This window comes from Crinia signifera, chromosome 3 (assembly GCF_055691185.1).
Source record: "Crinia signifera chromosome 3, ASM5569118v1, whole genome shotgun sequence".
In the NCBI taxonomy this organism is placed as follows: domain Eukaryota; kingdom Metazoa; phylum Chordata; class Amphibia; order Anura; family Myobatrachidae; genus Crinia; species Crinia signifera.
The window spans coordinates 256,769,762-256,794,859 of record NC_139219.1 but is presented as its reverse complement, the minus strand read 5'-3'; the positions used below and the strand labels follow the sequence as shown (position 1 = coordinate 256,794,859).

The 25,098-nt window shown below is 41.1% G+C and overlaps 1 protein-coding gene across 4 annotated transcripts in view; it reads left to right on the top strand.

Annotated features, from left to right (window-relative positions):
* The window catches only part of ARHGEF26 (Rho guanine nucleotide exchange factor 26), a 132,518-nt gene that overhangs the window by 13,730 nt on the left and 93,690 nt on the right, over window positions 1–25,098 (top strand). For all 4 annotated transcript variants that reach the window (XM_083177910.1, XM_083177907.1, XM_083177909.1 and 1 more), the window contains exons 4-6: window positions 968–1,110; window positions 20,807–20,863; window positions 20,983–21,143. In XM_083177910.1, the coding sequence (XP_083034036.1) occupies window positions 968–1,110; window positions 20,807–20,863; window positions 20,983–21,143 (361 nt within the window). The remainder of the gene's footprint in view (window positions 1–967; window positions 1,111–20,806; window positions 20,864–20,982; window positions 21,144–25,098) is intronic.

The following is a 25,098-nucleotide window of genomic DNA, read 5'->3' as shown; positions in this document are numbered from 1 at the left end:
ACCCATTGCTCTGCTTAGAAGAATAAGTGGAGAATAGTTGCCATGCTCATGCGTGCAGTATCTATTCACATGAGAGTGGAACTGAGGACGTTCCTGGCAGCATGCTGGATTACTGGCCACTGCTTACATCCTGATGAAAATGGTGGCATGTCTCACGTGAAGCCACGTCGCCCAGTTTCTGAAATAATGACACTGATGCTTTCTGATGGGTCGTTGTACACAACCTTTGTTACCCGCACAAAATTATGAACAATATTGTAAAAAGTGTATATGAAGCATAAATGAATTTTGTGTTTCGACTTAAGTCCCATCCCCCAGATATATCATTATGTATATGCAAATATGCAAAGCAAAGAACAGTTGAAGCCCCTTAGAAGTTGGTAACAAGTGTGTTTAAACCCCGGATGTCCTCAGTTTTGCTGTGCATGAAGCTTTTAGGAGAAATGCTGCTTTACCTTCAAGACTTATCATTCAACTTGGAATAACTATGGAACATCCCCATGGTCATTGTCCTCCATATGTCTCAAGGAAACAGAACTTTAAATACTTGTGTCAAATCCATTTCTCCAAGTCTATCTGATAGACAGTGCATTTTCTACTTCACAAATTAAGAATTTTATCTTTATGAATATTCATTCTCTTAACCTATACTAGCTTTATATGTAGCATATTGGGTGTCTGATTTTGCACCCCCTAGAACACTGACCGGTGCATTCAAGCCCGTCCTGGGCCGATTACGAAGGCAAGAAACACTCAAGGAAACAAACCTCATATATTCAGTACACATACTGTAGCAGCCATATCTCATTCTGCCAATGTAAAGATGTTATCATAACACCTATTGTGCTACTGTACAAAATAAACTATAAAAACAAGAGAACGTGGAATTGCTTTGCCTAACTTTCCTCTTTGTATTACGAGATTAGAGAATGCCTGGAACTTACATGTGTTCTCCTTTTGCTTTCAGAAAATGCTGTTCTGTACCAGAATTACAAGGAGAAAGCTTTGGATATTGATTCAGATGAAGATAATGATTCCAAAGAGCCAAAAGGAGAACGGATCATTGTTCAATATAAACCTCTTAGGTCGACATGGAGTCAACTGTCAGTCGTAAGTAGCTTTCAGTGTCCCTTACTTGTTCATTTTTTGGAGATTTCCTTTTGCTGACATCTAAGTGTGTGTTCTGTGTAGTTGAAACTTGTACAAATATAGGATCATTAAATGGTATGCAATACATGGTTGATTCAATGAAATGAGGTGCTGTGTATGTGCGCACAGTAGCTGTACATACAGTAGACCTAATGTGCCACCCCTAAGTGGCGACAAACTAAAATGCACAATTCAGGGAGATTTATGGGGGATGAAGGGTGCTTTTCCCAGTTTTTCATTGCTTTTACAGGAGCAAATTGTGAGCATTGCTCTTAATTAAACTGCTAAAAGTGGTTCAAGAATGGACATATTTTTAAAGCAAGAATGGACATTTTTTTAAAGCAGCAATCATTTACAAGGCAAAATCAACCGAGATTTGTTTTGTAAAATGATTTCCACTTTAAAAATGCAGCCATTCTCGGAAAAACTCCTACACCTCCGGCTTCTTGGACCATATGACATTTACCCCTTGGTGCTCTTTGATGTATACAGGAATTCATCTTCAAGACATGTATGTCCATGTTTACCCTGACCATGCACAATCTGCGTAGATGTTAAGTTGGGTACACACCTAAAGATTTATCTGTCCAGTCTTATCTGGTAGGAACAAAAATCTGGGAATGTATGGGCACATATGAGAATTTAATATTTGCTCCCAAACACTAGAAAGAAAACAATGGCTGTTCAGACAAATAGGATCTGTTTATCCGATCAATCGTTTTATCCATTTTCTAGAATTTGGGAGCAAATGTTTGATTGTCATATGCTCCCATCCCTTACCAGATTTTTGTTCCCAATAGACAGTTTGGACAGATAAAGTTTTAGGATTTGTAGCCAGCTTTAGAGTTGGATTAACAATAGGGTGATCGGGGCAGTCACACATGAGCCTCCACACATATACCGGTATCCAATTGCCAACGTTAATTTATCGCAATGCAAAAACGGGCTAAAATAGCCCAATAGTAAATTGACTGTCTAATTATAGCATGTATTTTTAATGTGCGGTAAATGATCCATTTTCGGGCGATAACACATCTGGGATAAGTTAACGAACCCATGTGTTATTGAGCAAAAACAGGTCTCCGGTGGCTGCTTATAACGGATTACGCTTCGGGTGCCTGATTAGTGCGGCCATTTTACAATTGTGTGTGTTTGTGTGTACATACATGATATTGATGCTCTACATGGTAGTGATGCTCTCCGTGAATATTGCAAATCATTAGACATGTCTCTAACCCAGTGGTTCCCAAACTGTGCACCTAGGCTCCCTGGGGTGCCTCAGAGCACTTGCAGGGGTGCCTCGGTTTGGTGGTCCAGAACCGATTCAAATGATTTATGGTCAATGTAATAGGCAAAACCAGAGCTTGTGGCTTCCAGTTTTAAAATATGTGGATAAACAGAAGTGAATCCTGTCCCTCAACACATAACTGGACCTAAGGATGAAATATAAGCACAACTTATTTAATTTAATATTGTTTTCTGAAATTCTCGGCAGCAAACTTTGCACCTAGGGGTGCCGTGACAAATATTCTGATAATCTAGGGTGCCGTGATGCAAAAAAGTTTGGGAACCACTGCTCTAACCATTCTCTTTCATGTGATAATGAATGGGGTGATAGCCTTCACTAACTTAAGCCTGTATTACCATTATCATTACTCTTATCTCCTGTCCCAATATAGTGCAGCATTAAGGCACACTTTCAGCTGGTTAGTGACAGCTGACACAAGTCAATGACTAAGATTGCAAGACTGCATCAGAGCAGTATTCTGCTGTTTACCTTGTGTGTTTACGTTGATAAGGAAGAGATGTATTAATTCAAGTAGCTGCTGTATGTAAATCCCCCGTGGTGACTCAACCTTTCAACTTGAGCTAGGGGGAAAGGTCAACGAGAAAACAGGGGTTCATGTGCCAGGATACTCCATTGATTCAGAAGTTTACGTATATTTTCACGTGACAATCACAGATTTAAGGCATGGTGTAAAGGGCTATTTAATTGAATAGCCTTTCCCTGCAACACAGGGATTTTACCCCACGGTAAACCCCATGGCTAATGGAGTGGGGAAGATGGCACCGATGGCACCGATCAGCTTCTGTTTATCATTTTCTTATCTAATGTGTTGCGCAGTGACTTGATGTAATGGATTGTTTACTTATTGTGTAAGCAATATCTGTTGTAATTGCTATTTGTGGATGACACAAAATTTGTCATAATGGGGTAGATTCAATTCCGTGCACAATGAATAGCGCTGGGAAGTCTTTGCTGTTTGTAATGCGCTATGGCACAAAATAGCATTGCGTACCTAACCTTGACGGATTTCTGTTCGCACACCAGATGGCTGCAAGCAGAAACTCACTAATCAGACATAACAGCGCGCTGAAGTGAATAGCTCCCTGAGCTCCTTCCCAGGATACTTACTGCACACTGGCCCTCATTCAGATCTGATCGCAGCACAAATTTGTTCTCAAAATGGGCAAAACCATGTGCACTGCAGGTGGGGCAGATGTAACTTGTGCAGAGAGTTCAATTTGGTGAGGTGTGTGGAAACTGAAATCTAAGTTGCAGTGTAAATATAATATAGCCAGTATTTATCCTGCACAGAAACAAAATAACGCACACAAATCTAATTCTCTCTATACATGTTAAATCTGCCCCACCTGCAGTGCATTTTGAGAACAAATTTGTACTGCGATCTGATCTGAATCAGGGCCTGTGTACAGCAGTTTCCACAAGCAGCCAACGTTCCGTTACTGTATGCAGGCATATATTGCCTGCACTGTTTTATAGGTTTCAAAACCGTTCAAATAACATTGCATCAATGAGAAGCACTATACTGGTTAATAACGTTTGCTTCATCACTGAAGCAGCAGCTTGGCATGGACCGTGTTTCCCATACTTCATTTTGCAGAAGTGGGGCTAGTTAGTAAGGCACCCATCCTTTGCCCCTCGGTACACTACAAAGTGACTCTTTGTGAAGTGAGAGGGGAGGGCCTTACCTCATGCTGCGGAGAGAAAAAGGAATCCTTGAGAAGTACCATAGTAAGAGAAAGTTTTTTAGTGTACAATGTGTAATGTGTATAATGGTTTTTGTTAAGCTGCAATTGAAATGCTGAAACCATTGGACGATGTTTGTGTTATAGTTGAGTGGCAGCCAGTTTTTTTTTTTGTGTGTTGTGCTTGACACAGCAGGCTGCAGAGCAGCAGCTTCTAGCTGAACTCCCTAGCACAGATGTGCTGTGTATGGCCACTATGATTTATATGCCACTGTCCTCAGTGTGAACCGCTGTTCTCTCACCATACAGTAATGAATCTGTGATGCTTACTTAATAATAACTTCATTGTTGTGGTCATATACATTTACAAGATAAGGCAGACTTTTTCTGAAGAGTGGATAGATGATATGGCTCAGACTTTTGCTGTAAATAAGTGAAGACCTTTAATGTGTACACACACTACCCACAATTGCTGCACTGCTGTTACCCATTGTGGTTATCCAGTTATAACAGCTACAATCACTCAATGGGGTCAATGCAATGCGATGTGCCGTTGCGGCAGTGTTTTATCATCAGCAGTGACACCTAAATCTACACACTTTGATACGACTGTTCGAAACCCTATGGAGTAGCGAGTACGTTAGTGTGAATCTCGGCCTCCATTAAGTGCGGCCGCTGCTGCAGCCGCAATGTCTCCCCCACGTAAGTTAATTATGCTGAATTGGATTGACCCCCTTAGTGATGGACACAATTTCAATTATATTAAAATAACATTCTTAAACTTGCCCTGCTTACAATAATCGGTTCTGGATTAATTAGGTACAAATTATAAAAAAATTGAAGAAACTTTTTTATCCTACGATTGACTGTACTAGCGGCAGACAACATCATTGTTCCTAAGAGGCAGATGTCCACCTCCACTCTTCACTGCTTCGTACAAGTGGATCAGTTGCCCATAGCAACCAATCAGGTACTTGCTAAGTGCAATCTAGAAAATTATAGGTAGAAGCTGATTGGTTGATATGTGCAACATATCCGCTTGTCCACTCTTTCACTGCTTGATACATTTTCCCCTTAACATTCAGTAGCTACTTGCCCCATATTTTAGTGAAAGATACAGGTTAAAATGCTTTTGTGTATGCTTAAACATTCATAAACACAATAATCACATGGCCATATGTATAACTTTTTGGTTAAGGGAAAATAAACTTTACATAGGGTTTTAATAGTGTATAGAATTAACACATGATTTCATAGTTCTATGTGCGACTGTGGGTGTCCGAAACTAAATGATGTGCATCAATGTATGTAAGATGTTATGTTTTAAACATCGGTCTCTTATTTGTTCCCTTACTGTGGGCATTAAAAGTTTGCTTATTTTATAGCCATTGATAAAGCTTACTTTGAAACCATAATTATTGTAGAACACATTGCTGAATAGCGATTGTCTGCCCAGCTCTGTGGAGGGTAGTATGGCTGTGAGCCAGAACCCGAATCTCAGTATTCCGTTCACAAATCCAAGTTTTCTTGGCTTACATTGCTATCCCTGGCTGAGGGAGACCCCGGCCTGCACAGAAGAATAGGGAAAGCATGGAAAATGATTTATATGGTTATAAGATTCAAGTGCCCATAAACTTGTGGTTTTTAAATGACGTTAATCTATAATGGTCAGTGTGTGTGGAAGTTAAACTCCAGTGCACTCCACATATGTTACCTGGTGTGTGGCATTTACTGGGTCAACCGTGCTTTACTCCAGCCAAAACTGAATGTATAGTATATGTCTTTTATTTAAATATTGTTACTTAATAGATACCCTAAAATGTAACAATACATAAAGTAGCGTATTGCATTGATTAGGTTTCTGTTATATATTCAGCATTACATGTAGGGGTAATTTAATTATCTTTGAGGCTCATTTAAGGCTGTATGTTAACATGGGCCTGATTCAGATTCCGATGCAGCTCCTGAACATGTTGCAAATTACTAATGTTTGTCATTTTTCTCATGTGCAAGACCAGTACAGCACATGTGCAGAATGGCCCTGTATTGTCAGAACCAAAACGGAAGCGCGGTGCCTTCATTTTGTGGAATTTCAGTTTTCCAATGGAGATTTCCTGGCCACTTGGTTAGAGTACTCCAAGGAATTAATGAAGACCAGCCTCCAGTCACTCCAGAAAGTCCACTCCAGAGAGTGCCTTCCTCTAGAGAGTCCAGACCAGGCTAGTGGGTTGAAACTTGGTCCCACGCCCTCCCCCAGCCCACAGCACCTCATCGCCTCAGCCTGCAGCCCCTATTGACTTCCTTGGCCAGCAGGCCTCCATTTTCTTCCCCGCTCAATGGCCCCCAATGCCTTCCTCGGTTTGCGGCACCAAGCCCCATCATGATTCTTTGCCCCATCACCACCTTCAGCCCACAGCTCCATCACCATCTTCAGCACCCTCAGACCCCAGCCCTGTCACCATCTTCAGCCCAATCACCACCTTCAGCAACCTCAGTCCCCATAACCACTTTCAGCCCCTAACTCCATCACCCTCCTATGCCACCATTACATTCCCTTAGCCCCAAGCCACCATCCCCTTCTTATTAGGATTGGTTTTGCATGCCTCAGGCATGTAAAAGTGAATCCTCAGTTAGGCCCTTATTCTAGTTAACCCGGACGGATGCGTAATTTGGACGGCCACAGAGTGTTCTTAGCCCTGCCTACCGTATGGATCGCTCACATAGTCCAAATGCGGTAAGACGCCAAGCGAACGGACCGCGAGTGGATGTTTCATGTGACCACCTCCCCCATCTGTGGGAACCTTCCCCATCCTCCGATGGTCGCCGACCATCGAATGATGGACCAAGCGATCAGGCAGCACCGAGTGCTCCAGACCACTCGGACATTTCTCCGTATGAAAGCAGGGCTATGGGCGGGCAGCTTACATCCGGCTATGTCAGCTGTCCGCCCCCCACACGTGCGTCACAGCCGCATTACAATGCGTACACCCAGTGTTTTCAAGGGAACGCCCATAAATCCCGGGGCATACGCATATGGTAATGAGCCCAAACAGCCCTTCACACCCCTCTCCACCCCCTGCTCCAATGGTTCCGACCGATCAATTTCCTCACGGAATTCACGCTGTTCAGACATGCGAGGCGTTCACACATGCGCAGAAACGCCTCTGCACATGCGCAAACACAATATATCAGCCGTCCGACCGAACACGCAGCCGTCCGATTCAATCGGAATAAGGGCCGGTACTTGTGGAGTATCACGGCTCCCACGATGGCCATGGCACATGAAAAAATCGCATTGCATGCGATTTTTAACAGAAAAGCATCCAAATGCATTGAAATTAGTATGAAACATGTTCAATGGCCCCCAAATTGCATTTTTGAGGCTGTACCACCCCCACTATCAACGCGAACCCGAAGCGTGGCGAGCGGCGGCGGTACGCGTCCTACGACCTTTTCATACCCCCACTATCCACGTCTGCGTGGAGTTGAGAATAGAAAGTGTGGCGAGCGCGGCGAGCAGACGCGGATACCTTCACAGGTATACGCGCCCCCTCGCGGGCTTCACAGGTGTCCGCGTCCCCTCGCGGGGCACGCTGCGCTCGCCACGCTTCGGGCTTGGTGGCTCGCTGCGCTCACCACACTTTCTATTCTCAACTCCACGCCGACAGGGATAGTGGGGGTATGAAAAGGTCGTAGGACACGTACCGCCGCCCCTCGCGGGCTCGCTGCGCTCGCCACGCTTCGGGTTCGCGTTGATAGTGGGGGTGGTACAGCCTCAAAAATGCCATTTGGGGGCCATTGAACATGTTTCATACTAATTCCAATGCATTTGGATGCTTTTCTGTTAAAAATCGCATGCCATTGCATGCGATGTGATTGCATGCAATTTTAAAAAAAAAGGCAAAAATAGCATCCCATCGCATGCCACTATATATGGCATGCGATGGCATGAGATGGGAGCCGTGATAATCCACAAGTACCTAAGGGCCTAAGTGCCCATTTTTGTTGAGGTAAGTAGTGTGAAAATAAATAGGTCTTGGCTTTTCTGGGATAAAAACATTTTTCACAGCTGCAGCATGAACGTGAATTAAATGGATACCCCCTTTAAGTGCATAAACTTAATATGCCATATACTGTAGTGTTTCTTAATAGGTTTTGAAGTAAAAGGATGTTGTTTTTATTAATATTATTACCAGAGCGCACAGAGAAAACCCAAGAGTTCTATTGTTTTATTTATGTTGTAGTACTGTGCTGAAACGGTTGGCTATTGCTTAGTGGTTATATAATCAAAACTCAAACAATGTTAGCAGCTAGTTTTCAGCAATTTGTGAGTCTATGATTCTTATTAATTTCATTATTACTAACAACTTGGATGATATGATACTGGACCTACTGTGTTGATATCTCTGTAGTGAAACAGTACAGATGTATACAAGCCCTATGAACACCGATAACTGATTTTTTGGACAGTCTTGTATTAAGTCCTGTCATAATACTTAGTATATTGATTCATTTTTTTTTAAACTACAAGTACTGTAATTGAGAGAGTAGAGGCAATAACCTTATTAAGAATGTAGGATTCTGGTATAGTACATATGCAACAGCTGTTTCATTGTACATTCTCATTCCAAGTGTCTGCCTTTTGTGTGTTGAGAATTTCTCACAGACATTTTGGTCCCTGGTACCCGCTGAAACAGATAAGAGCCTGTTGGAATATTTCCAGCAGAGCCATAGAGCAATTAGGAGAGTATAAATATGTATGTGTTGCCTTGTGTTGGACACAGTAGGAGACTGCCTCTTATGCTGAAATGGATTGTTATCTTATTTGCACTTCAATATTGTACATTATTATTAAAGGCACTATTTTTTTTGTATGTCAGGAAGTGTGACTTTTTTCTGATTTTTTTTTTTTTTTTCAATTAAAACACGGAAACGTATTGCAGAAAAAATGTTAATTGGGGCCTTTCAAACCTGATTATCCATACATAGCCATGATTTCAACCTTGAACACATCATTATGGGCAATAAAATGAATAACAATGTAGTCACCATAGCAGGTTATTAAAATATAGAGGGGAACTGTTATTTTTCTCATATCAGTTTTTTCCCTTCTTAAACTACTGTACTAGAGCTACTGTTTTATATATCTGTTCCTTGTGTCAGCCATAAGCTACTCAAAGAAAAGCTATACATTTAGAATGCCATCCAGAATGGAAATTTCAACAATCACGTTGTTGCCAATGACAGAATGTCGACATAGTATATTGATGACATTGTAAATGTTAACAGCCCATTGTAGGTTAGGATTAAGGCTAGGGTTGTTTATAGTTTGTAAATATAAACCACTTTTGATATTGGCCTTAAATGTGTGGAGTTTGTAAATTCTCCCCATGCTTGTGTAGGTTTACTCCCAAATAGGGCGGGAATCAGATAATAGATCGACAGTGTCTATGTCAACACCAAAGGTCGACAAGCACAAGGTTAATGTGGCAGTGGTCTACACATGAAGGTTGAAGTGAGTTTTTTTGCTAATTTTTCCCTTTTTTGGAACTTTTTCACAATTGTTTTTTGTAGATTACAATTGGGAACAGTAAAGTGGCCCTTTTTAATGTCGATTTAGGCATGGTCTATCCTATGGTCCACACCCTGGGTGAGATGTACTAAGCCTTGAAAAGTGATAAAATTAAAAGTGATAAACCACCAACCAATCAGCTCCTACCTTTCATTTTTCAAACACAGCCTGTGACATGGCAGGTAGTAGCTGATTGGCTGGTGGTTTATCTCCCTCCATTTTATCACTTTTCAAGCTTAGTACATCTGGACCCCTGTAGTGGAGACTAGATGGGACAAGTGGTCTGCATTTGATATGTCAACCTCCTGTCCATGTTGACATGGACATTTTGTAATCTACCCTAAATAAAAGGATTTGATTGCGCAGTGAGATTATTTAAGTGTATGATTTCTGAAAATGGTGCAATATCCCAGAACCTGATCTGTGTAAATCAGACTGAACATAGTGTTTGTAGCAGTTGTTACGGTAACATTTTTTGGAAGGAATTTAGTTAAACAAGCTGAACAGGTATAATGTAATGTACTGTGCCTGTCTTTAATTTGCAAACTATACCACCGTGAACCCTGTGACCCATACTATGCAGCATACTTATATAGTGCTACATAGGACATACACCTGTTGGCAGAGCCTGATGCATCCTGCATGCTATCATTCTGTGCATGCTATAGTACTGTGCACAGGCAATTGCAGGCAGTGCTGAGTTATATTTCAACTGCATCTACATTTCGGCCTGAAGACAACAGGCAATATTAATGTAGTAAAATAGGTACAGGCTATGCAGAGGTAGGCATAAACCCAATGGCGTACCTACCATAAGTGCAAGGTGCAGCTGCCACGGTTGGTACATAAGGGCCCCTACAAATGTTTGATATGGGGCCTATGAATATCTTGTTCCAGACCAGTAAAGGGATATAGCCTATGACTGGTGCATACTGATGATGACCGGTAGAAACTCCAGGGCACAGATAAGGGGATAATATATGGTGGTGTTTCTGTGAACAAAATACAGAAGCAATTACAGACGAGTTTCATTCAACACCGCATCAGCCACTTAGAGCTCCAAAATAAATGTAATCATTGTCTGTTAACCCTTTTAAATGCCAGCATCGCTGTGATGGATGTGCAAATTATTGGCTAAAAATGCCATCGTCACTCACAGTTGTTATATAAATTCAAATAAAAAAATGTTGTAGAAAAAAAGATATTTCCTATATAAGGTAAACATTACAGGTCATTATGATGAATACAATGTTTGCTTGGCAATTTTCACACCAATTTTGACAAATTCACTTGCCACTCAAAGGTTTAAGAGGAGTTTCACTAGCCTGGAATGAGATGTAAATGACGAGCCGCGCTTGGCTTGTGCATTGGGGCAGGAAAATGATGCTATTTTAGCTTTGCTACAGGCCCCTGTTCTTGGAGGCAGACAGTCTGAAACTGAAAGAAGGTATAGAGTTTCTATTAGATTGAATGAATGCCATGGCGGCTGATTCTCAATGTGATGCTGTGTCCTTTAAACAATGAGCAGTTTGTAGACTTTTATTCTGATGCTACTGGTGAAATATGCTTTTGATTTATATTTTGTAAAATAAATCATGCTTGGAGGTCCTGGAAACTGAAATATCTCTCCGAATGATAGATCAAACTCTGGAAAGCCAAATTACTTACGTTGTCTCCATTGTCTCAGTCTGTGAGAAAGTCGTGAGCTCGCCCAGGAAGACCTTAAGTAAACAGTTTGGTGTCTTTATACAGAAACTCATTTGCAAACATAAAACTGCTGGCTTTATCAATGGTCCTGATTGTACTGTATATGTTTTATATTCCGCAGATCCTACAGGCACCACTGTTTTTTTTCAATATAATTGTGAGGTGGAGACTCTAATCCCCGCTCCATAATTCAATAGTCGAGTGAGATTGTAATTTGGGGTGACGGTTGGCCACACATGAGGTTTTTGTTTTTTTATCACTTGACCTGGCTACAAGTAAAACCCCTTTAAGATATATTGAGAATCCCTGTTTTTTGTTGCCAATGTACCTGGGACCTGCTTATGTCTGAAAGGCACCAACCCTGGATCACCGTCCTGGGACTGCACACCTGCTATTTACCTTTTTTTCCTGGGACAACCTGGGTTAAATCTGAATGACCTGGGATTTTAATCCTGGGTCACATCTAGAAGCCTGTGATAGGCCATTCAGGGATTCCTAGAGTGGGCCGGGCATTCTGATGCGATCTGTGCTGCTGCCCATACTGAGGTCTGATTGCTGGAGAAGGGGTGTGCAATTGTTTGAGTGTGTAGAAGATGTATGCAGGGGCAGATCCAGAGTTGGGGCTGCAGCACAGTTCACAATTAAAATAGGGGAGAAACGCCAACTTCCAGTGAGTCAGTTTGGAGTGGCAGTTCATCATTTTGAACTGTGCTGCAGCCTCCCCTCTGGAGCCTCCTGTAGATGTATGTGAGTATATATGAGTGTGACGTGTGTATATGACATGTACAGTATGTACATGTATGAGTGCAGTACTGGCTTATAGAATGCCAAGGCAGATGCAGCTTATGGCCCGTATTCATTGATGGTCGCCGCGGCCGGCGAGGGGGTTAAACTGCGAGCATCGCAGATAACCAGTGATCCGCTCTGTTTAACCCCCGCGCCGGCCGCTCGCTCTATTCAGCGTTCAGGGGGAATCCTCCAAACAGTGAAACCCGCTGCTAATGCAGTGAATCAGCTACATTTCAACGTGGGTTTTGCTGCTTCTGCAGCAAAATATGCTGATTCCCCCTCGCTCCCAACACGGAGCGAGGGGGAATCTGTGTATTAGGGGCATAGGCGTGCGCAGCACATTTTATTAGGGGGTGCACTGTCAAAGCGGTGTGCCTAGCACAACCTATTGGGCATGTCTAACACCGCCAATCAGGCGTGCACTACTCACTACAATATAAAACACCATTATATCCTGCCTATTTCAGTTTTAATCTTCTAATTACTTTAACAGTACATGCAAATAAAGTCAAAATCATATCTGGATAACACCGATATGTAGTGATATGACAATGGTGTAATACAATTAATAATGCAAAACACACTTAATTGATTGATGGGCGCTTATTTTAATGGAATACAGGTCTAAAAAGCAAAAGTCTTTGGTAAAAGGTATTGCTAGTATTACTAGCAGCAATAAGTGTGTGGGTGGGGGCACAGCATTAGGGGGTGCCTGTGCACCCTTAACACTCAATGTGCGCACACCTATGATTAGGGGGGTCAGTTGAATACTGTGCGGGTGAGCGGTGACAGTGAGCAGGCAGCCCTGCTCGCTGTCACAGCTTGCACCGGGAATTGAATACTTGCCTATGTCTGAAGGAGCTAGCCACAGGAATTTTCCTGGTCTCAGGTGTAGTGTGAACGGGTGCACCCAGTAAATACCGGGTATAAAGCCCAATATGAGCATGGAAATTCCCTGTGATTGAATGGGGTATGACCAGTGCTATTTTACAGCAGGAACCAGCAGGAACTCAGTTCCTGAACCTCTAATTAAATATGACATCATCAGGAACGAAAAATGTACTTTCCATAAGTAAAGTTTTATTTTAAAGTCACCTGTGAGTGCCTTTGTTTCTAAATACAATATATACATATATATCTCCCTCCCTCTCTTTATTATATATATTATTTTTATTTAATTGATCCACCCCCAGACCTGGAGTTCCTGGACCTATTTTCCCAGAAAAATAGTACTGGGTATGACCATATAATTTCCTGATTTGGTTACTGACATAGTTAGCCTAATTAGATAAGCTGCAGACACTCAGCTATTTGGGGATGCCTGTTAGTGTACTACAAAGATAGCCAAAAAAAATGGCTACAAAAATGGCCTGAAAGATTTATTGTTGCGCTTATTATGTTATAATCATATCACCTTTTCTGATATCTCTGCTTGTATTGCTGCATTTGTTACTAACCCAAATAGAAAGTGGCGGTGAGTCCATCTAGTTTCCTGAAGATTCTAAGGTCCCTTGAAGTTCAAGGCTTGCATTGAGATTGGATGGGATGTTGGTCAAGCTGCAGTTATCAGGTATTCACCTACTGTAAAGTATTGGCTAGGATACAGCGCAGTTGGTAGCAAAGCCAAAAAGCAAGTAACTTTGTTTCTGCAACAAACCATGGGTCTAATTAAACTTCATTTGTTAAAGTGCGGAAATCACTATTCACCCCTTTCTGCAATTCTGCGGGACTTCGGAGGGGAAAGTATAATTTTATGGATGCAACATGTGTAGTGTAGGCCCCCTTGCATGTACGTGGTTACTATGTGTATGTGTATATGTGTATAAAGCTCTCTATCTCTCTCTCTCTCTCTCTACCTACACATATACACACTATAAACATTTCTGTATTATGTAATTTTCCACATAAGAGAGTTCATAATGTCCAGTATGTTATGTACTAAAAATGAATAGAAACACTCATTGACATAATGTTCCACACTTACGAAATGAACCTGTAAACAACTCATGTTTGTTTATCTTGTATTTCCTAACTTGATATACCAGCTAAGCCAAAGGGCTTCTCTGTTCAGCAGTAATTAGCAATCGCTGGCTTCCCAGCCGGGTTTAGTTGTGAAACTTGGCATATTTTTAAAGGTTTCTCTTCATTACATAAGCTGTTTTTTTTTTTTGTACACAAAAACTGGATGTATCTATTATTCACATTATATGCTGCATTGTGCCCCCAAATCACAGTAGACGCTGCACTCTGGCCCCAAATCACAGTAAATGCTGCATTGTGCCCCCAAATCACAGTAGACGCTGCACTCTGGCCCCAAATCACAGTAGATGCTGCTCTCTGGCCCCAAATCACAGTAAATGCTGCATTGTGCCCCCAAATCACAGTAAATGCTGCATTGTGCCCCCAAATCACAGTAGATGCTGCACTTTGGCCCCAAATCACAGTAGATGCTGCACTCTGGCCCCAAATCACAGTAAATGCTGCGCTTTGACCCTAAATTACAGTATGTGCTGTGCTGACCCTAATTCACCTTATATGCTGCACTGTGCCTCCATCACCGTATATTCCAAATGGTACCCCCCCATATTACAGTATATGCCACATGGTACCTCCAAATTACAGTATATTCAAAATGGTATCCCCCCCCCCCCCCCATATTACAGTATATGCCACATGGTACCTCCAATTTATAATATATTCCAAATGGTACCCCCAACTCATAGTATATGATACATGGTGCCCCATATTAACAGTACATGCTGCCCTGTGCCCTCAAATCACAGTATATGCTGCACTGTTCTCAAATCACAATATATACCACATTGTGTCCAAAATCACAGTATATGCCACACTGTGCCCCCAAATCACAGTAACTGCTGCACTGTGACTCCAAATCACTAAATGCCACTTGGTGCCACCCAATGACAGTACATGTCGCACTGGGCACACATATCACAGTATATGCCACAAAGTGCCCACAATTGAAGTTCTGTACATACGTAATGATTTAAACTCAGAAGATCTGAGCCGAGGATAGCAATGCGTGGCCCCATCGCTATGGGGTTTACACATGGAGCAATCTGTGCTTAATTTCGACGCTAGCTAGACAGATTGCTTTGAAAATTGCCAAAAATCACAATATGTGTATGCCCCTTAACCCTAACATCCCCCCCAGGAGCCTAATTGTAACCCTCCCACCTAAATGTAGCCATCTGCATTCTGAGAATGTTGACATTTCACCTGGCGGCATTATGAGGATCTTGGCATTCTGAGGATATTGACATGGTGCCCATTGCATGTTGAACCATGTCGACATTATAGTGTATAGTGCAGTGGTTCCCAAACTGTGTGCCGTGGCGACCTGGTGTGCCTTAGGGATCTTGTAGAGGTGCCTCAAGTTAATGGTTCATGACTTATTAAAAATATTTATGGTGAATATTATAGGAAAAACTAGTTCTGTTGGCAGTGAATTAGTAAATATGTGGAAAAACAAAAGTGAAACTTGTCCCTCACCACATAATTAAACCTATTTATGACATATCAACACAATTTAATTAATTTAATATTACATTTTTTTCACTTTCTCAGTAAGACATTTTTAGCCGAGTGGTGCCGTGAAAACAATTCTGATACTCTACTCTGGGGTGCCATGAATCAAAAAAGTTTGGGAACCTCTGGTATAGTGTATTAATCAACGTGATATTTTGACAACGTGACCTAATACCATATATTATGAAGCAAGTTTGTTGCACCCTACATGGGTCTGTAAGGTGTACTCCAGAGGTAGGGTACATTTTGACATGACCATAAACTTAAAATTATATTTTCATATCACGTAATAGAATATGATGTATGCAATATTCTTACATTAAAAACTGTATTCAATGTAAATACTGTTGTAAGTCTACTAGTAGTCTCGTCCTGCCACCACTTTGTAAATATGCTACGTAGTAGCTGATTTAGCTCCAGGGACTCTGAGGGGAAATGTATTCCGAGCTCAGCTTGAGCTCCTTTGTGGCCGATAGTCTCTTCCAGTTGCCATTTTGTAAATATGCTACGTAGTCGCTCATTGTGACCCCAGAACTTGGAGATGAAGTGTATGCCTAGCTTTACCCAACCCTACGGAGCTTAGCTCGGCATAAATGATCTATATTCAACGATACTGTAGATCAGTAAAGTAGTTCTTGGGCTATATTACTGTACTGTATTTCATTGGAGACCTGATGCATGCACAATGGTGATTCTCAAACGTGACATCTGTTGGATGAACGTAAGCATTACACTTAACAGCAACACCATTCGCCACACTAGCCACATTGCGCAACTCTTCACCAGGCTGCAGTGCGCATCGATGAGCGATTCGAATGCCATAGGTAGGATAGATGACTGTGGCTTTGTATGTATATGCTTTTACTGTCATGTTTACAAACTTGTATTTTCTTGTTACTTAAGCAGTTTTTGCCAAAATCATTGGTTTACATTTGGTTGTCTAGCAAAAGACAGTCTACTACATAGTTGCCTACCCTCCTGCATTCTGCAGGAGACTCCCTGAAATAACAGCAATCTCCCTCTCTACCTCATTAGTCAAGCAATCTCCCTCATTTCACCTAGCCCACATTACACTGCCACATTTTTTAGGGGGGAAAAAGGAATGAGAGATACAGTTACATTAAATCATCAGCACAATTTCCCAGCACTTTACCAAGTATAGTAGCTCTTACTAACTGCTTTGGGGCTCATCTACATTTGGATATAAGTAATTTTAAAAGATTCCTGTCAGATGTAGCAGTACACACCCACGCTTCTAGGTGCCACGTTCACAATCTCTTTTTACAATCTCTCCAAATATGGAACTAGACACGACCTTTGGGCGGAGCATGCATGCCCCCTCAATGGGGCACTGTGCAAAATTCTATTATCAACTATAATCGCCCTGAAACTAGTTTTCAAAAGTAGGCAAGTATGGTCTACTAACATTAATTACATAAACCCTACTTTATTGTGCAGGAAAAATAATGTTATATAAAAATGATAAATTATTGAGTCATAATTGAATCTGATTTGTTAATGTGGTTTTAAATTTGTAAAATAAACCCACGCACTTGGCTGTTTGTACAGATCTGTACATCAGACCTTAGCTGGTCACACACCAGCTGTTCTTGTCACTCCGCATAAGCATACTAAGAAATAATGCAATCTGCCATCATCTTCAGACCACACTTAGCAACATGTCCGATTAGAATTTGATTGATTTGCTTCACTTATTATCAGGCATATTATTGCTGTAATATGTGGGTAACAAACACTGCAGCATTGACTGCAATATCAGAGAAGAGTTTATTTACATGTGGGATAATTCTGCTATAATTATCATTTGTCAGTTTTATTACAGATTATTGACTAAAGGTACCCATACAATTACCGGGTGCAATAAGACGTGTTAATGCCTACAATTTGGCAAATTAAATTTAATACTGTTTTTTTTTAATATACAATGTCACAAACAAGTGTCAAGTTTAACTACTCTACAAATACCTTATAGATACTTGTCATGTCTTTACAACAGAAACGTGCTGTGCTGTGCTCATGTGGTTAATCATCATTGGAGACATTTACAAGAAGCTTAGACATAGAAATGTCACCAGTTAACTGTAACTTGCACATCAGTATTCTTTTGTTTTATGTGTTATGTTATGTTAAAGATCTTTTAATTTATTTTTAATAAAGAGAAGTGGAGAAGTCAGAATTCCAAATCTGCCTTCAATAATTATTCTACTTTTAAAGCAAGAAAATGTAATATATACATGAAATTTAACTTGTATTTAACGTAATCCTGTAACTTGCCACATTTCATAAGCGTTGTAAATAATGTTTTGTGTATGTGTGTGTGCGCGTGTGTGTATACATATATATATTTCAGATTTCGTGTGGCGGATCGGCACTCAACCATTCTGGGTACTATATGCACCTGATGAATTGGTAGCAGACTGTAGAAATCACACTCACATCTGAATATCGTACATCCACGGGGTTGTCACCCAGAACAAAAATAGTCCGTATTTATAGAAAAAATTAGGAAGCACTCACCAGCATTTTATGCAAAAAAAGATAAAACCAGCTGTGGATTTAATTTAAATGCATCATATACTGTACATGTCAGGAAAGATACTCAACGTTTCCGTCCACTTGGGACTGTCATCAGGAGTTGTCACAGCATAACCAATCCAGTGTAGTCAGCACAGCATAACACATGCAACATTTCCAACAGCGGTAGGAAATGCTGCATGGGTTATGCTGTGCTGATAACACTGGGTTGGTTATGCTGTGACAACCCCTGATGGTGGTCCCAAGTGGACAGAAATGTTGAGCATCTTTCCTGATATGTATATGATGCATTTACATTAAATCCACAGACAGCTGGTTTGATATTTTTTTGCATAAAATGTATAAATGTGTATATATATATATATATGTATGTGTATGTGTATATATATATATATATATATATATATATATATATATATATATATATATATATATATATATATATATATATATATATATACACAATCTTGTGTTGTGGAGGTGCGGCGCTCTCAGCAATAAATCAGGTAACGTACACATAGGTAGTTTAGCCTAAACTACCTACGTGTACGTTACCTGATTTATTGCTGAGTGCCGCACCTCCACAACACAAGATTATTCTATTTCAGTGAGGGCACCCAGCACAGATATTTGGATTATAACAGTGGTTGTTGCTGGTCTTCCTCCTACATATATATATATATATATATATATATATATATATATATATATATGTATATGTATATATATGTGTGTGTATATATATATATATATATATATATATAAGTGACAAGGATCACAAACACGGGGACAAACAGGCACTTTCAGCATAGCAGACTCTTGAAAGGCTCCAATTCTCCAATGGTCCCTACCATAAAGCACCCCCAGCTTATCACTTGGGTTCTACCATCAAGAGCAAGGTGACTCTGCCCTGGAAACCCCTGGTGCTGCTGATTACACACCTGGGATTCTGCTACTGTTACCAAAATCTGGTATGGATCCTCCATATTCCATTCATGTGGAGGTGCTGCTGACTCATAATATATATACACAAACATGCTACAAGCAAATGTTAACCCAGCGCTACAGCCAGAGGCTCTGGATTTATTTTAGACAAAAACAATGAACCCTTTGCAGGGCAGAAGGGTGAACATAGAGTCACCAAAGTCCAATACTATGGGAGGACGCAGCAACCTTCACAAATGGAGAAGCCTCCCGGATCCAAGGAGGTGGAAATCTAGACAGAGATATATGACAAGGTGCGCTTCAAGGTGCATTAAACGGAAATCAGGGTGAGGCCTGACAGTTTTTTCTTTCACTTTGAGCTGTGACCCTTTCTAGCCCATAAACTCTCCACTCCAACCCTAGTCCCTATATATAATATCTGTGTATATAAAATCATGTTTTTATGTTTATAAAGATAACAAGATGGATGTGGCGAGCCGATCACAGCTTACCATGGTGAGCCCCAAAGCAGCAATATAGGGACATACACCCGAACTTAAGTCAAATATTTAATGTTAATGTAAATACAGTTTACAGTACAAGTATTGTTAATAGTTCAAAGTCATGTATACACAGTTTTTTCTGATTGCCATAAAAACAAGATAAGAATAAATATTATGATTTTTGCCATTACTATGCGTCTCAGGGGATACAATGAATATGTTGGTGCATGCAGACATCGCGTCCATGGTGAATGAGATGTTCTGTGTGGGAATAGATGCTTGTCGCTCTGTTTACCCTTCAGCTCTGACTGATATTAATGGTTTGTTACTCATCACTTATTCTGATATTTAATTTCTGATAGATTTTAATGAAAAATTGCCTACTGTAGACTTTTAAAAATACATAATGTATGTTTGTAGCATTGATAAGTATATTTTCGTGAGAAGAACAGGAGTAAGTAGTTGACTGGTAAAATGGGTGCGAGTTGCGGGAACGGCACATGTGCAGTATCTTCTTAGGTACTGTGCATACACTGGTCCCCAGCCTCTATGGGCTGATTCGGGAGCAGTCCATAGTAGCATATTCACGGTCCCAGGTCCAGCGCATGTGCAGTATCATCCGTTTTTATGGGCTGCCGCCGCAGCAACCCGTTGAGGCGTCCCGGAGGGAGGGAAATCCTCCCAATGGGACTGCCATGGGTGACTGGCAGGTCGGACTTCCAATAGGAAGTCACTGCCAGTCTCAGTGAAACAAGTGTAGTCTCACAGACACGGAGTGGTGGTTTTTACCTGGGGAGCTGCATCCCCGTAGCCCATAGGTAAATACCGACACTGGTCACATCTTATGTGTAGCACAGCCGACCTTCCGATCCCAGAAAGTACACACTAAACTATTACTAACTCTGTGTCTACAGGGCCACAGGGGATCAAGTTGAGTACACACTACTTTATCACAAAGGTGTGTGCCCAGATTTAAACAATAAATTGTAACAATATGTAATGTAATGCCTAACCTGAAAGGGTCTGCAGATGGAGCATAAACATGTAAAATCTTTTCTTTTCCTAGGTAAGAAAAAATGGTCTGTCACTGAATGTTAGCCAAGAAGAAAGGAAAAGACAAGAGGTATATTTTGAATTTGTTGTACATTAGAGACCTATCATGACATTTGTAGCATATATATTTGTAAGATCGTTTAATTCACAATTTCATTTTTTTCCATTTTTTTTACTCCTCCCCCACAGGCGATGTTTGAAGTGATTTCCTCGGAACATTCCTATCTACTCAGTTTAGAAATTTTAATTCGGATGTTCAAAAACTCTAAGCAGCTCTGTTCCACCATGACCAAGACAGAAAGCCACCATCTCTTTTCCAATATTACAGATGTTTGTGAGGCCAGCAAAAAGTAAGGCTGCTAAAGTTGGAGACCATTGTTCTAGTTCGTTTTCAACTGATTACTCTGTCAGGGTTTTGGTCCACCCTGTGGTAATTTAGACACTGGTGTTGTATTTGCATCAAGAGACACAGTGCAAAAACCACATGGAAATATGCTCAATGTGTGATTTATAGTCGTTTAATATGCACTTTAATATGTGTTTGCTTGAGGAATGCAATCAGTGCATAGCTTTTTCTATTCATTTCATTAGGATTTCAGATGTGTATAACATGCAGGAATTCTATAGTATTTAATAGGAAATTTAGATTAATTGGTTTGGTTTCACTCGTGTCCAACCACCACCCCAGTCATAGCTACCGTACTAGTAACAGAAACCATGAACCACCTGATGCAGTGAAAACTAGTCCTACTGTAGGTTAGAAGTCTTTGGGTTTCTCATTGAAAGGAGGACAAAAACTAGGAGTTTGAGGTTCCCTTGCTAAAATAGAAACCTGCCCCAGGATAGGCAGCCTGACCGTTTCTGCTATTAATAGGGAGACCATAAGTCGGAGGTTCTCCCCTTTTTAGTGGAACTTCACCTTTTAGTGGATCTTTAACTTTACCTTCTCAATGGGTGCATTATATTGGTTAAGGAACCCTTTTTCCATTTTACCAAAATAGTAACAATAGTGTAAAGCTGGCCATACACTTATACAATTTTGGCTTTTTTCATCCAATTTAAAAGGATTGGGCCGAGAAATAGGGTGAATCTTGTGTGCCTAACCTCCAATTCTGATCCGATGCACGGTCCCGGGATTTAGAAGTACTACAGCAGACAGCGACACCACAGGGAGGGAAGAGGAATTGCATGGGTTTTCAAAGATTGCGAATGCTAGAATGAACACTACATTACACATGATGCCACACCATAACACTCATTACATGTTATGCCCCACATACATCGCACCTCAGTTCTGCACACACACAAACAGAAGGACACCTTACCATTGGTGCTAGGCGTGACAGTCACTGCAGAGCTGCTGCCGGGTCCTGGAGCCTCTGACCAGGCTGCTGCTACCGCCCCCCCCCCCCCCCCCCCCGTCTCCCTGTTGTGTTGCTCAGGTACAGCTGCTGGCTGCGAGGTGGGGGATTGGCTTTAAATGCCGATGGAGAATTGCTCGGGGGGGGGGGGGGGGGGGGGGTTGGCTCCTGCTTGGGGGAGAGCCGGGCAGCCCGCTCTTCCTGCTGTCGGTGACCCTGATGCCTGTCAGTGTGACAGGCGCAATCAGCAGTAGCTGGCAGCAGGACCAATCAAAACGCTGGGTGGGCAGGATGCGGCGGGAACTAGAAAATGTGGCCTTGTTTAATTAGTAAATGCGAGCAGCAGCTCTTTTCTCCATGAGCCCTAATCACCCCCCCTCTAAATCCATGCCTGCGCTGCACAGGACTCACTTGGCAACGTTGGCCACCCCTGTTCTAGAAGATAATAGACAGAATCTGATTATTAACGGACAACATCCAATCTTCAATAGAACTCCCATCTTAGCAAATTTATCTCTATGTGTCTGGGGAATGAATGATGGTCACACAGTGTGATCCGATGGTGCGTCTTGAGACATACAGGAGGTTTATATTAACCTCATATGCATCCTGCTGCATTTGCATATTAGCTGTACGATATTGCACAGTGGCCTCCCTACAGATGTACAACTGTAACAGCTTGTAATTTTGCACAATTTGCTAACTGTCCCTAAAGGTTACGTTAGATCTGTGTTGCTTGCTACAAGAGCCATATTACACTAATCAAAAATCACACAAGCTGTGCTTATATTAAATAAATGTATTTCAGGAGTTTTGATGCTCAAGTGAGTATAATTTGATCAATCTTCTGCAAGTTGGGACAGGGACTAATAATTGCTTTGTGGCTGGTATTCTGGAACGGTGCGATCTGCCTGCAGTGTTTCTGTCCTCTCCTACCAGATATCCATTTCCAGAATCTCATATAACCTTGACCCTTTTAGAATGAGAATTATTAGTCAAAGTTAGGACTGAAAAACTCATGCAGCATTGGATGTTTTGCCTGGAAGGTGACTTGTTATTGATGATTGATATATTAAAAATACTTTGTACGGCTAACACATGTGTTTTTCCTTTCCGTACCTTTCCTTTGAAATGTCATCTTTTCCTTCTCATTAAAGAACACATTTTTCTTTACACTTTTTACACCATATCCGTTTGCCCGGAGCAGAAGAATGACCAGTCCAAAGTTATATTCTATCAAATTTTCTGGGCTTTGGTGCCATTTTAGCAATGTTTTAATGCTTTTTGTTTGCAGGAATTCTGGTTTGTGGTTGTGTAACACTGTATGGAGAATAGATTTAAGTGCCTTGTAAATTTGTGGTGACTTTTATTGGTTTCCGTAGAATTGTGATTTGTGTGACAGTCTGTTTTTTTTGTTTTTTTTAACTGAGCCCTGTGCAAATCGTTTCCATTATGTACGGTCCCCATTACTCTAGTTTTGCTGCTGTTCATTCTTTCCTTTTTTCCATTCATATTCGATGCTACAATAATAAATGGGATTTTGAGAAGATAAAGTATGTTTTTTAATGGCATGAAGCCAGCATAGGGAAAAATTACATCTATACGGTAAACTCCATTTAAAATTGGTTGATCATAATAATACAACTGACCGCATATGTCTGAGCTAGGGGCTTAGTTAGAACATTTTGAAAGGACCTCTGTCCCAATATTTCTGGAGAAACACCTCCCCATAGCAGTTGTTGCCCATTTGTTCCCTAGTTCATTTTATAAATCATAGTAGTGACTCAGTTAATGTTGTTTTATTTTATTATTATTACTACTATCACTTATTTACATAGCATGCACATATTATTATTTGGCCATTCACATACTTACTACATGTACACGCACACATTTTCTAGAGTTCATTTTGAGGGGGAGCCCTTTTAGTTGCGCCATTGAGTAGAGCCAGGTGACATTTTTTTTTAAGTTTCAAAAAGCCACCTGATCCTACAGAGTCGCAAACAGCTCACATGTTAAGTATACCGCAACTTGTATCGCATTTTAGGATAGATGTATGTAGACACATCTGTACAGTGTTTCTAGTTCATTTTATACCATATTTCAGTGCCCCAGTTCAAAATATGTAACATTATAATGCCCTTCAGTATATGTAAGGTTCCTCAGAGCAACCTCACATATGTGTGCACCTTCCACATCTTTCGATGGTCGGCGACCATCGAAATATGTGGGAGGGTCCCAGTGGCATGTGAATGGATGTTTATGTAAAACATACATTCGCAGCCAGTGTGAACTTGCGAATGGTGGGCCGACGTACCACCATTCACAAGGTGGGATCTGATTCACTCGGAAGGATGCAAAATTTTGCATCCGAGCGAAACAACCAGAATTCCCCCCCAGTATATAGTTAAATTAGGTACCTGATTATGAAAAACAGCTGGGAACGAATCTAAATATTGTCACGCTCTAATGACAATTGGGTATGGATCATTGGGTCGATCAACTTTAGGTCGACCAATGAATGCTGACAGGCCTTAGGTCAATACCCGAAATAGGTCATCATGGGTAAGGTCGACAGGGTCTGAAGGTCAACACAAGCATTCGGTCAAAAGATGGACATGGGTTTTTCACTTTTTTTTTTTTTTACCCGAATGCCGGCTTAGTCAAAAATGTCAGTGACTGTGTGAGAGTAGGAAGGAGTTTAAAATAATATGGGCCTTATTCTAGTTCACTCTTTCTGACACAATCCTTCTTAGATGGAAAAAACCATGTGCACTGCAGGGGGGCAGATGTAACTTGTGCAGAGAGAATTAGATTTGGGTGAGTAATTTTGTTTCTGTGCAGGGTAAATACTGGCTGCTTTATTTTTACACTGCAATATAGATCTCACTTTGAAGTAAAAACCCCACCCAAATCTAACTCTCTCTGCACATGTTACATCTGC